This window comes from Arvicola amphibius, chromosome 1 (genome assembly GCF_903992535.2).
Source record: "Arvicola amphibius chromosome 1, mArvAmp1.2, whole genome shotgun sequence".
NCBI classification, from domain to species: Eukaryota; Metazoa; Chordata; class Mammalia; order Rodentia; family Cricetidae; genus Arvicola; species Arvicola amphibius.
In genome coordinates this window covers 67,204,414-67,217,870 of record NC_052047.1, presented here as the reverse complement: position 1 = coordinate 67,217,870, position 13,457 = coordinate 67,204,414, and the positions used below count along the sequence as shown (strand labels likewise).

Here is a 13,457-nt window from a genome sequence, read left to right as displayed (position 1 = left end):
ATAAGTAAACAAACAAAAACTTAAATATTGGCATGCCCACTCTCCACAGAAGAGAAGACTTGGGGCTCTGGAGTGTTGGATTGGGAAAGCTGCCGCACAATACCCTTCCCCACTGAGGCCAAGCTTAGCTTGGTAGCTGAGCTTAGTGGGGTGAAAGACTGGGCAAGGGCAGAAACTGCCTCTGTTCCTGGGGTAGCACTAAAAGTCCCCTTACACAAGAGTGGCACTCAATAGTAGAGACTACCTGTGGGACTTCCCAGTGTGTCACCTTCCCAAACAGGTAGAGCCAGGCTTTGTGTGTGCTGGCCAATCACCCTATCGCTACAAGGCACTGTGGGCAATGAACCGGGAACAGGACTCACCTTGGGAAGGGTCTCCACTAGCTTTGTTGCTCAACATCCACCCTTTCTTCCTCTACAGGTGTCAGTAAAGCCCACCATCCCTAGACCTCAACCTCTGGCATGCCCGTCCCTAACCAGAGGGCCCAAGCCCCATTTCTTCCTTCCTGGGGATTTCACAAGCACCAGGACTGGACCTGGTTATGGTTCCGAGGTAGCAGGTGAGTAGGTCAAGGCACTGGGGCCACCCTCCCAAAGTCCTACCAGTCTTCCTGGTGGTTCTAAAGAGGATGGTGAGCAAGGTCAAACTCATCTTTCGTTGCTGCAGGCCACACAGAGCTTGAGGCTGAGCTGGAGGGGATCCAGCAGCAGTTACAGTACTACCAGACCACCAAGCAGAACCTTCGGTGAGGCCCACCAGCTGCCCTGGGACCTGTCTATGTGAATAGACATGGGAAGGCTTGGAAAGGCAGGGGGTTCCACTTCCCCCAGCAGGTGCTAGGACCCCTTGTGTTCTAACTCACTCCAGGGGGTTGAAGTGAGTGTCTTGTGGCCCCGTTATCCTCTCCAGGAAGGGCCAACTTGGCCTCACCTAGGGTTGGAAGCCCTGCTTTCCATTTGGAGGATATGTAAAGAAAGCAAGATTTGCTTATTCTGTTACCTGCCCAGCAACCATGATTGTAAGACAAGGTACAGACAACACAAGCCTGGGTTCTAGCTACATCCAGTGCCCTGGGGCCTGATAGCACACAGCAACTTTCAGAGAAATGAGTGAAAAAGTCTGCTCCCCTAGAAAGGGACGGGAAGGGTCATTTTTACATGGGCCTACCCGAGTTGCTGTTTTCTGGGAAAGACAGAAATATTGCTCTCCTCAGCCACTGAGGAGCCTAAGTAGGGCCTTCCACACTGTGTCCACCCTAGCCCTTTAGTATTAGCCAGTATGCCTCTTCAATCCAGAAGGGGCTCTCTTGAGGCTATGCCAAGAACCTGGCCTGGCAGTCAGCAGGTGTCCTCATCCCCAGGTCATGCCAGCGACAAGCCAACAGCCTGCGTCGGTGGCTGGAGCTAAGCCAGGAAGAGCCCAGGCCGGAGGACTGGGATCTAGAACAACAGGTGAAAAAAGAACTAAAAGAGGTAAGACCCAGGTCAGCCCCAGGGCCAGCCCCCAGCTGTGCTTCCTTCCAGCTGCCTTGTCCTCCCTGGCCCCCAGGTGGAACTACAGATCCAGCAGTTGGCTGAGGAGCTCCAGGCCCAGCGCCAGCCCATTGGTACATGCATTGCTCGTGTCCGGGCCCTGAGACAGGCTCTGTGCTAGCGGGTTTGCCCCTGGGGGACAAGTGCTGACCTTCCCAAGGCCATAGACACCCTCCCCCTCATTCAATAACAGAATACAAAGTTACAATGGTTTGGGGATTTTTTTTATTTCAAAATGTCTTGCAATTAAATGAATTACTGTTCAGAAGTCTCCTACTTTTCATACAAAATATTGTACTACTGATACAGTTGAAAAGTTCAATGATTTCTCCTGCAGGAGAAATTCATGGTGTCCTTAAGATCAACATGAATTCTGGCCTTGTCCCTACCACTGGCTTCCCCATGGGCTGCATACCTGGCAGCTACTTGGAACAGGTTTTCTAGGCACTGTCCACCATACCCTTTGCCTCCAACACAGCCCTAGACCAATAGCAGCATGCCCCTACTTCCTGCAGGGCTGGGCTTCTACCTGCCCCCTCACTCTGTACACCGCCAGGCAAGTCAGTAATTGGTTTTGCCTACCAGCAGAAGGACTCAGCCAGCTCTGGAAGGTCAGAATCATTAGTCACTGTCCTCAGAAGATACTGGCAGAGGCTAGGTCAACACATTCAGCAACATAGAAATGGTTTTACTTCAGCAGCAGAGGGGTGGGTTTGGGAACAGAAAGCAGTTGTGAAGGCCATGTGGCCTGCTCTAGGAAGAGGGTGGATCCACAGCCTATGCCAAGGAAGCTAAATCAGAAAGAACAAAGGGGCTGACAGAAGAAGGCCCTGAGACAGGTGGGGGGAGCAGCTAGGATGTTGTAGCACATAACCGTTCTCACAATACTCTGCCAGAGATGTAAAATCTCCAACTTATACAAAATTAAACAAACAAACAAAAAAACCTCAAAGTGATTGTGAGGTCAAATCATACCTGCTCTCTGTAAAGGGGCCTAGGTCCTGACAGATCCCAAACCTCTCCTCTGCACCTCTTGGACAAGCAGGAACAAATCATTCAGGTCCCACCAGGTCAGCCCCACAGTGCCTCACCCGGACAGACTGGGGTACCTCTGAAGACCCTCATGTTCCTGTGTCGAAAAGATCCTTTGGCAGTCACAGCCAAGAAGACTAAAGGGAGCCCAGCGCTTCCCCAAAGCGGATCTTCTGCCCTGCCTTCAGTCTGAAGTTGAAGTCCTTGGGTGCCTCAAAGATGAGCACAATAGTAGAACCCAAGTTGAACTCGCCTAGGTGCTCGCCCTTGCGCATGGGAACGCCCTCCTTGTTGGCATGTGTTACAAAGCTCAAGTCATTGTAGGAACCCTTGCTGTATCTGGGGCTGTTTGTGTGCAGGTCCTGGGGGCAAGAAGGAAAAGGTTAATTAGCCTTGTTGCCTGTCCTCAACCCCGCCCAGCTCAGAATAGGTAGCAAAGATGGCATCCTAGGGCAAAGTCCTATCACCAATTAATAGTCCCAACATCTGCTGAGACCTAGACTAGGAGGGGCGGGGGAGGAGGGTCAGACCCAACTGTCCAAGCACAAATGGTGCAAGGCTGGCAGCAGCAGCAGTCATAGCACCAAAAAAGGCGGAGTGGGGAGGGTACCAGATTTTCTCATCTAAACCAATTCTACCTTCTGCATGTTCCATTTTTGCCTCTGACCATGGCTCCTGGCAAAAGTAGCATATCAGGAGTGAGGTTGGGTCTCACCTCTCCAGCCATCTCCAGGGAAGTGAATGGCAACAGGAAGAGGGAGGCTAAAGAGGCTGAGCTGGCAAGGGTGCCTACAGAGCAGCTGCTCAGCAGAGCCAGGCCTGCCAGAGCTGGAATATCCCTCCCCAAAGATATGGCTGCACAACAAATGGAATGGCTGCACCCAAGAGGTTTGGCCTGTAAGTTCTGCTCACTCGGTCAAAGTAGATGCGGATGGAGCCCACATTGGTGGCTCCCACTGCCGTCAGTGAGAAGAACCCATGCTTCCAGTCGCCAGTCAGGACCACACGCTCATTGTGACAGAAGAGCTCTTTGATCCATCGGGCCATGCCAGGGTTCACTGACATCAAGGAACCTATGGAGATAGGAAAACAAGCTACTTCCTGGTGTGTTCATGTCAGAGTGACTAAAAGCCACAGGGACTCACAGGCTAAGTGTCATTCCAAATTCCAAGCATGACCCCAGGTACCCTTGCCCATAGCCAGCTTGCCTCAAGTAGCCATCTCCTGGCCATGACAACAGCCTAGAGCCCAATCCTTTCAAGTCATGAGGCCAAGGACCTCTAATACCCAGAGAGGCAGTTCTCACCTTCAGCCAGCCCTCAGCCTACCTGGGAAGTGACGCCGATGTGAAACAGTCCAGTCGGTAGGGGAGTGGAAGCAGTGGTAGTCTCCAGGGGCCAGGTAGATGACACAGTGGTAGAGCTCATTCCCTTCCCGGGTGACCAACTGGTTCCTGAAGGAGTCACGGGAGGAGGCTGTGGGGTGGGACATAAAGTTCAAAGTGCCACTTATCCTACAGTGAGCACCTGCTACCCGAAGGCTCCGGTGAGGACTCCTGGCTGCATATCAGTCTACTGCCCCAAAGCTTTCCCAGTCTTTGTATTCCCTGGGTCCCGGATGCCCTTTGCTAGCCTCTGATGTCTACCCCAGCTCCAACCCCAACTAAGCAGTGACCCACCTGGAGGGAAGGGCAGGTCCTCTGCATAGGCCCGAGGGCCCAGGAATGACTCCAGAGAGTAGGTTACGCCCTTTACTTGCTCCACTTCACAGTTCTTCACCTGCCCAAAGGTGAGGATCTTGCCATCTGATGGGCTGATCTGGAGGGAACAGAGAGGCTTGATACTAAGTGGGGAGCTTAGTCCTCACCTTCAGTGGCTCCCCTGACACTGGACCTGCCAAGCACCCAGGGAGCCCCAGCCCAGGACATGCTGACACTGGTGGATTACAAGACAGGAGGGAGCACCCCAGAGGGCCAGAGCTAATAAAGGGCTGCTAAGCCTGGCTTAAACAAAGATCTCATTTCCTAATGAAGAATGGAGACAGGGCCAGCCAGGCCTTACCACACTGTGCAAGCCACAGACAGGCCGTGCCTGAGGCTTCAGCTTACGCCGGAAGAACTCGCTGAGGTTTCGGTAGTGGTGCAGGTCTTCCACAGCAGCCTCTGTCATGTTCACCCCAAAGGTCCAGATATACAGGCTGTACACCGGCCTCCGCAGCCAGTATGGAAGTTCCACCTGGTTCAGGCGACCCCAGGCACGTGACAGCAAACGTGTTGGCACCGACTTGTACAGAGCTACCTGCAGGCCACAATGCAGGAGGCTGAGTTGGTCACAAACTGAGAGCTATCCCACACCCCCATACCCTCACATGAGAGAAAGAAAAAAAAAACATCTAGAGAAGCCACCACAAAGGCCCAAGTGTTCAGGCTTGTTTGTGAAGTGACTGTTTCTCAGAAGGAACCAGACTCTGTTCACCAAATACTCACACAAGGGCTAGATATGCATACAGCCTGGCTCATTTTTTGCTATTTCATAAAAAGGTCAAGAGTAGATGCCTTAGGTGGAAGACTGGACCAAACAGTATTGGTTCTTAAAGATGGGGGACAGAAATGAACCCGGTACAAGCCTGAAAGTCTATCATAAGGCATGCTACCTTTGTCCTAGCTGACTGCCCACGTTCCATACAACTCAAGAAGGCAGCAGGAGGCTCTCAAGAGCAAGCCTATAATCCAGAGCATCCTCTTCATAGGGAGCAAGGGTGGTGTTCTCACTCCCAGATCTACAACATCTCCTTGACACGTCTGCACCTGAGCAAGCCTATGGGCTCTCAAAAAGGCAGGAGACTTGTTTTTGAAAACTTTGTTATCCCTCTAGTATAGAGCCCCAGGAGATATGTACCAGTCCCACTGCTGGGCCAGAAGGTACTGCAGAACTCTGGAGCTTCTGCTGCAGAGTACCAGCTCCCGTAAAGAGAAGTCATTTTACCAACTTCCGGCAGTCCTCCCCCATACTAGTGTCTCCTGGCTGATGCTCAACCACTTGGACAACACTGTCATGTGCCCGGACTATGCTCTAGTGTCTAGTGTACTCGTTTGAACTCCTGTGATGCCTACCTAGACTACCAGTGACCAAGAAGCAGGGCCGCCTCCTTGGGGTCAGCCTGTTGGGAAGCTGAGAGCAAGAGAGCCCTCCAGGCATTAGTTGGCCAGGTCCTGCATGGGGAAGCCGCCTGTGCAGTCCTGAGCTTCTCAAGCATGTATTCACATGAGCAGGCCCAGCCTAGCCACAGTCTTCCTAAACTGCCTGCTGGTGTCCAGATTTTACATGGATTTTCTTACAATCGCCTCTCTGTTTGCTTCTGCCTGTAAGAGTGACATCATTTTCTGATTGACCAATGTGTAAGTTCCTTCCAAAACCAGGGTTCCCAATGACACCAGTGAAGCTGTAGACTGTCACATGGTCACCATCAAACAAGCTTCTTACACACATCTACCCAAGAGTGCGGCCACTGCTTCTACTTCTGAGAACTTTCTCTGTCTTCCCTGTGCCTGTAAGGGAGGGCCATGGCCAAGAAGCCTATTCACTTACCCTGCTCACGGGCCTCCATCCCACCCGGCTGAGGGGCCCGAGGGCACCGAAGGGCAGGAGGTAGTAGAGGATGGTCAGGGGCCAGGAGCGCAGTTTCAGAGCAGGTCTGGACATGCAGCTAAGCTGGCCTAGCCTCCGCCGTAGGGCCAGCTGGGGAAAGTGCAACCTGCAGGACACATGTTCACACATGGCCTGGGTCAATGCCTAAGTCTGAGAGAGTCTGAGGAGTAAGCCCCTCAGCCAGTGCCATTCCTGCCTCCATCCCCAGTAAGCTGCCTCTCCAACGGAGCCAAAGAGTTCCAGCAGGCATCACAGTGCCCATTTCATTCCAACCAATCCCAGTTCTGAGTTGGGGACCTGGCTACCTGACTTGTGGGCTCATTTCCCAGTGTCTCCCACCTACCAGCTGATTGAATGGGTCCCAACAGGACAAAGGCAGTTCAGGCTCAACTCCTGGAGACCTCTAAGGTAGAGCACCCTCCAAGTACAGCAGCAGCCCCAGCAAAGGCCTTGGGGATCCAGAATGAGAAGGCAAGAGAACATGCCTCATACCTGCAGCCTCCTATGCTAAGGACGGCTGGGACCCAAGGACAGTTCTGTCCTCACAGGTGCCAGAAAGACTGAGTCTATTCTAAGCAGGGCACAAGACTGAAGTGCCATGCGCCTAGCCAGCTGGACCACATCATTGTGGCACCTGGGAAAACCTTCAGATCTTCTGCTTCCTCTTCTGCTAAATGACAGGACCTAACTGTGGCTCCATCTACCTATGTCTCTGGGTCAGGCTCTCCACGCCTTATCCACAGAGTTAGGAGACAACCACCACCTAGTTCCAAAGCCACCTTTCTACTCTGCTAGAGCCAGACATATGACCCATGGGATCCACCACTTTTAAAAGTTCATTGTCTTCTATACAGCCAGTTTGCAAAGGTGCTGTAACCTCAGCTTCCTGAATGCAACTAAGTTCCCTGCCACAAGTTAGGTCCTAGAAAATTAATAGCCCTGAGGCCTCAGTGTAGCCATCATGAGACCATACTGCCACCCACTCTGAGAACATCCCTAGGGATTTGATTAAACAAGCCAAGGCTGCCATCTGCAACTGTGCTTGCTCTCAAGAGAAGCTGAGTCCTCTGTCTCCCAGAAACTGAGCAAACTAAAGAACAAAAGATTTCTGCAGATAACAGGGTGAGTGGCTGGCAGTCCACCAGTGATGGCAGAGGAGGGCTGGACCTAAGCTCCTGGGGCTAAACCACAGCACACCAACTGTCCTGCATTCCTTTTCTCTCTTCTGCCTCACCCCATTATGTTTTTAAAACACAAGGGGAGGTGGCAGGTACCAAGCAAAGACAAATCACTGTTCTCCTGCGGGCTGCCCCGCCCAAGTCACTGCAGAAGAGCTGAGACCAATCCAGAAATGCTGGGGGATGGGAGGGCTGATCCTCTCCTAAGTGTAGGAAGCAGGGGTCTGGGGTGGGAGGGGGGCCTGGATGACCTTGCTAAGGACCAAGACAGGACAGAAGCCCATTCCTGTCTCCCCTGACTGGGCCCTCCTCCCAGCCAGAACTACAGGTACCTGAAGTAGGCTCTCCTACTCAGGGCACTCAGGATCCCTTCTCCAGGCCCCTCCAGCTGAGGGGGATCACTCCTGGAGCTCCTATTGCCACGTCCACATCAGGGCCACTGGACTTGACCTCTGACCTTCCTGAGATTGTGCCAGGGCACATTGGGTTAGGTTTCAGCGGGCAGCATCTCACCATTTCGCTGCTGCTTGGAGCTCTGGTCCTTGCGGCTTCTCTGACTGACACATTGTGGGTAGGCACAGGGAGGGTGTTGTGAGCCTCCACAAGAGTGCGCTCACTCGCTCACGTGCTCACTCACTGGCCTTTGTTTTTCTCCTTCATCCCTTTCCCCCTCGCCAGAGGAACTCCAGTGTGGTCACTGCTCCAGTCGTTGGTGGCAATGCTTCTAGTCTCTGCTTACTCGTGGCGGCTCACAGGTACAGGTGAGAGGACCCCACTATTGCAGACAGACAGGTACCAGTCACAGAGCTGCTCAGACTCCCGCTCAGGTCATCTGCTCAGGCTTTGCTGCCAGGACAGAAGCTCCTGTACTGGACCAGGTTTGGTCACTTGTCTTGTCCCTGCCAGCTGCCCAGCACAATTCTCCCTGCTCTGCTGGAAGGCCAAAGGTGGGTAAAGCCTTGGGGCTGTCTGCTCCAGCCAGCCCTGGTAGAGAGGTGGCCAGACACTGCCACGACTTCTAGGCGCCACTGGATTCCAAAAGCACAAGGTGGGAATCTGAGCCCTGTGCTCCAGGCTGATGGTCCCTCCCTCAGAGGACCTGACCCATTTTCCATTCAGGTTACAAAGTAGCATTTGAGGAATGACAGAGGGGCAGCCAGCCAGGACATCCAGGCAAGGCATCGGATGGGCACCTGAGCACTGTAACACGCTGTAACTCCTCTTGGCCTTGAAGCCTCCAGTACCTGGCTCTGTGTAGTCCAGGCATCTTCATAAACTGTAACACCTGGGCTATCTCAGCGAAAACTGGGGTTGGGCAGCAGCCAACACTGAAGTCCAAACCTTCCAATCCTGTCTTTCAATCTTCCATCAAAAAGGCACTGTGACTAGGCCATTCCCTGGCAATCATTAGGGCCCATCCCCTGCTCACAGCCTCCCCACTGTACAGATAACAGGGAGAAAAGAACAAGCATTCCACAACCGTGACTATCTCAGCCCAAAGCAACTAGGGCCCTCAAGGTCCTGGGGAGGATGAAAGCTCACAGGGGCTAACTGGAAGCCCATACACCTGCTCTCCAGCCTCAATCACAGCCCCGGAAGGAGTCAGCACCTGTCACTGCTTTCCGATGAAGAAATGCTGGTCTCAAGAGTTATTACCTATAGCCTCTGGTGGCAACACACGCCTTTAATCCTAATACTAGAGAGGCAGAGGCAGGTGGATCTCTGAGTTTAAGGCCAGCCTGATCTACACAGTCAGTTCCAGGACGGCCAGGGTTGTTACACAGAGAAACCCTGGCTTGAGAAAAAATAAAACAAACAAAAGAACTAATGCCTGAGACAGAGAACAAACTCAGGCAAGGATAAATTAGGCACCACACGGTGACAACTTCTATCACTCTATCTACACAAGTGTTTGTGCACTGGTAAGTTCATTTCAGCCAAAGAGGTAAAAATTCCAGCCCTGGCACCTGCCTGCAAAAGCCACTGAATCCCAGGTATGCTAGTGGCCTCTAGGAGAAGGGATAAATAACAGAGCCATCAAGATACAGATTTCTCCCTGTGGCTGAGGAAAAGGAGGACTGGCCTACCCTAGCACACAAACATCCTCAAACCTCCTCTCTTAAAAGATGCTAGCACCAGATCAGTATGTGTAGGAGCCCCACCCCATCCAAGGGCTAGGGCCAGGCTTCAGGGACACCCATGCTCCTGCTTTAGGCTATATGAGTCTCCTGCTAACTCTTCCATTCATAATAGTAAGCGTGCTCTGGCCATTCATTCTACACTGAGTGCATGCACACACCCTGCCTGGGTGAACAGGCTTCATACTGGCCAGGGAATGGGCTCGGGAGGATGTGCCATCATCATGTAGCTGGTGTCAGGCTCTCAGAGGCTCTCCTTCCTTGTCTATAAAGTTCAGGCTGGGAAATAGGTGCCGAGCTCACACCCAGGATTAATGGGGAAACAAGTATGACCTTGTAGGATAGGGGGACTCAGGGAGCCTAGGTTTCTTGTTAACTTTTCCTTTCTATCCTACCATGTAGGATGCTAACTATGGCAGCTCTGAACACGTGAGCCTGCAAATCCAGCTCAGCTAAAACATATAGGTTGTCAACCAAGGCTCACGCAGGAACCTAGGCATTTTGTTCTACCATAGCACTATGAGGCTGGGGTCCTGGATAAGCTGGGTGGCCCACCACAGTAGGGAGTATCCTGGGTTCTTCCTGCCTGCAGTGAGCCAGCTCACTAAGGCCTGCCCCGAGGGACCAAGGCACCTAACCTGCACTTGCCCACAGTGAGGGAGGGGATGGATAAGCAGTGTGTTATTGCCTTTATCATTCTTCTCTTCTATACTAGAACACCTGGGATCCCGCAGAGTCCCCAGGAAACAGAATGAATTTAATTCCTCCCCAAGAAATAGACTGAGTCTTATCTGTCCAGTTAAAAGCAATAAGGACATCCAGTCTGCCTTTTCACCTCCAAAGCTCAGCTACTTCAATAGCAATGCCCCCTTCCTTCCCACTTCACAGACTTCCACCACCCTTCGCCTGCCTGCTAAACCCCTTCGACCTGAAGCCCTTCTGACTCTCCCTAGCCTCTGAGTGCTCAAGGCTTTGGGTAAGTCCTGGCCAAGAAGTAGCCCTGAGACAGGCAAGTGCTGACACCTTCTGTCCCTCCTGAGAGTCAAGCACAATCTGGGAGGCTAGTTCAGGCTGATCAGCCAGACTTTAAAGCCTGAGGGTCAGTCACCTGCTACATGAAAACTCCGAGGGATCTTTGGTGAGCACTGATCTGATCACTACAATCCTAAGAGCTGGTCAAGGCCTTGGTAACCACTGCTGCTCTCCCTGCCTGTTTCTTCATCTGCACACTTCCCTTGAGATTCAGAACAGAGTTACAAGCAAGGTCAGAATAGTCTTATAAACCTTCACTCCTATCTCAACCCAGTGGCTCTCCCTCTCTTACCTCCCTTTCCAGCAAGGGAAACACACTATGAGAAGGCAAAGGGGGGGGGGGGGGCAACTCTGAAAGGGGAGCCCAAAATATGAGCCAGTAGTCTCGTAAGTAGGAAGTTTAGGCTGATGCAAACATGGGGACCGGGTTAGTTCTGCAAGGACATGCTGTTCTGGGGTTCATACCAAGTTCTCCTCCATCCACTCCTGCTTAGGACCTGGTCCCCAATGGAATGGAACATCCCAACTGAAGTCGACAGATGGGCCAGGCCAGTTAGCAGCTATAGGGCGTGGGCAGTGGCTGTGTGAAGTGAGCACTGTGCTTGCGGGGTGGGTGGTATAGGTGTGCTGTGGGGTCTGTGCACACTTCCTGGTCCCTCACTCGGGCAGATTCTTCTTCCTGAACCAGAGATCTCAGTGCCCAGATCCTGCAGCCACCACTCACTTTCCCACCCGAGGGCTGAGGCCATTTCTTCCTCAGCTCCCTGAGGCAAGACCACCCGGCAGGTGTGTCCAGGGAGGCAGCCAACTCCTGCTCTATATTTCTAGGCTGGAAGTAGACAAACTTCACAAGTAGAGGGCAGGAAAATGGAGCCTCTCTAGGCAAACCCAGCAATTCTTCTGGAAAGTCACTAGCAAGGAAGAGGGGACAAAGAGAAGGGCTGAATGGCCTGTAATCAAGTCAGTCACTGAAGTGGGAGAAAAAGAAAATTCTTCCTCAACTTCTCAGATAAATAAATAAAGGAATCTTCTCTCAGACAATCTATGTATGGTTCGTGAGTCCCAAGGCAGAGACTGTAGTATGCATGACTCCAGCTCTCTTCAATCTACAGGGATGCTTCCCTTTTCCCCAGGCAGCACAGAGAAATGCACACTGGGAGCCCAGAGCCGCCCCCAAAGCCTGTACTTCCCACACCTCCCAGCATCTTGCTCACTTCCTGCTCAGCCTTTTGGGGACTAGAGCAGAGACAGGACGTGGAGGAAGTGAGCTCAGGCAGCCCAACTGCCTCGGGGACAGGAGAGCAAGACGGTACAAAGAGATTCCTCAGCTCCCGGAGCTGTAAAAGAGCTACTGGAAGGTAGCAGCAAAGTGCTGGGAGGCGCTCCCACCCGGCCCTCCCAGCCTCAGGGAGAGCGGAGGGGGCTCCTTGAAAAGCTCGCCCGCTGCGGCAGGTCCCACTTGTGGCCTCTATCAACTCACTCACTCACTCACGAGGACAGTCCCAATCCAGTTTCTGGGCTCTGGTCTTCAACTCCTCCAGCTTTGGCTAGGTTCAGAAGCCTCAGAGTCTCAGAGCAGGCAGGATTCTGGTTCCTGCTGAGAGCGGGGGCAGGAGCAGCAACACCAGACACTGTTAAAGTCACCACACCCTCTGAGCACCAGTCAAGCACGAGAAGCCCTGAGGGCCCTTTAAGAGGAGGGGCTACAACCTGGAGAAAAGAGGAAGAGGCCGGCAGGGGCCCTAGCCCCACCCAGTCATAGTCTCTAACGGCGGACCAAAGATTATGACCCCTCCAACGACACCAAAAAAGACTGAGTGCTTCAGACACTAGAGCAACATGGGCCCAGCGCTCCCCCAGAGGATGCCTCCAGGGATTTCAGGGACCCTGAATCCTTAGCCTCTGGCTGGCTTCTGAGCTATTGCCCTCCACCAACTCTGCAAGACAGACCTCATGAAGACAGTAAGACAGTCTTCTTCACTGGGCTGATCACAAAGTCACTTCCGGCATCCCTTTAACTCCAGAAATTCTACAGATATGGAAAACCTTACATTTTTCCCCCACACTGGACCATGAAGACACAAGGTTACCCCTCCCAACTTCAATTATAACACACACACCAGCAAACCTCTGACAGACAGAGCCCAGACAGAAGAACAGTGTGGCTGGGTGAACGCGAGTAGCTGTGAACAGGGACCACTCACCCACAGACAGGAACATGCAGGGCTTTCCAGCTGAAGATGCCCTGTGGGGTAGGTCTTTCTACCCCACTGGATGGGAAGGTCCCAGGCTGCAGTCAGCAGATCACCCTATACCTACAGAACGCCAAGCTTGCCCAGTTGGCACCCAACTAGCATAAAAGAAAATGAAAGGGCCTAACATTTTCTGGGGAAAGTGGGAGATTACAGGGCATCAACACTCATGAGTCTCATTCATGTCTGGGGTCAATCCAGCAACAGCTGCGTGGCCTTGCAAAAGCCTAGTCTTTGCATGCGAGGCTACTGTAAAGGGTGCACCTGCAGACCCTTCTGGTCACAGAATTTCATTCCCCAAATAACTACTGTTTGGAACAAGATGACACCACGTGACAGGGCTTCCAGAGAGATAGGTGGGTCACAAACACTGAAAAAACACTGACATTGTTCAGACAGCCGCACACACCTGCCCTCCTCACCTGATCAGGCTGTGCTGTAGCAGGGGCAAGCAGACACCTAGAGTGCTATCCTCTGAGACTCCCATGATATTCCACACCCATACCACACCACAAGAAAAGCAGGGAGACAGAATGCACACAGGCCGCCTCTGTTCACGGGGCCTGTGCACCCGGCAGACACTACTAATTAGTTTCCGATCTTGCTGAGTTCCCTAAGACTCCAGACTCTTCTCATGGAAGACTGT

At 52.6% G+C, this 13,457-nt stretch overlaps 2 protein-coding genes across 5 annotated transcripts in view; one reads left to right on the top strand and one right to left on the bottom strand.

The window, feature by feature from the left end:
- Nucleotides 1-1,800, top strand: part of Sfi1 (SFI1 centrin binding protein) — a 58,469-nt gene extending 56,669 nt beyond the window's left edge. The window contains exons 30-33 of the mRNA XM_038320304.1: nt 421-559; nt 667-745; nt 1,361-1,472; nt 1,549-1,800. Of these exons, the coding sequence (XP_038176232.1) occupies nt 421-559; nt 667-745; nt 1,361-1,472; nt 1,549-1,653 (435 nt within the window). The 3' untranslated portion in view covers nt 1,654-1,800. The remainder of the gene's footprint in view (nt 1-420; nt 560-666; nt 746-1,360; nt 1,473-1,548) is intronic.
- Nucleotides 1,735-13,457, bottom strand: part of Pisd (phosphatidylserine decarboxylase) — a 47,760-nt gene continuing 36,037 nt past the window's right edge. For 2 of the 4 annotated variants that reach the window (XM_038320313.1, XM_038320341.1), the window contains 6 exons: nt 6,152-6,317; nt 4,625-4,861; nt 4,243-4,381; nt 3,893-4,039; nt 3,477-3,637; nt 1,735-2,926 (listed from right to left, as the gene is read on the bottom strand). In XM_038320313.1, the coding sequence (XP_038176241.1) occupies nt 2,702-2,926; nt 3,477-3,637; nt 3,893-4,039; nt 4,243-4,381; nt 4,625-4,861; nt 6,152-6,317 (1,075 nt within the window). In that variant the 3' untranslated portion in view covers nt 1,735-2,701. Of the gene's footprint in view, nt 2,927-3,476; nt 3,638-3,892; nt 4,040-4,242; nt 4,382-4,624; nt 4,862-6,151; nt 6,318-7,902; nt 8,165-12,043; nt 12,155-13,457 lie in introns of those variants that run through there. The other 2 variants (XM_038320333.1, XM_038320323.1) reach the window with 2 other exon arrangements.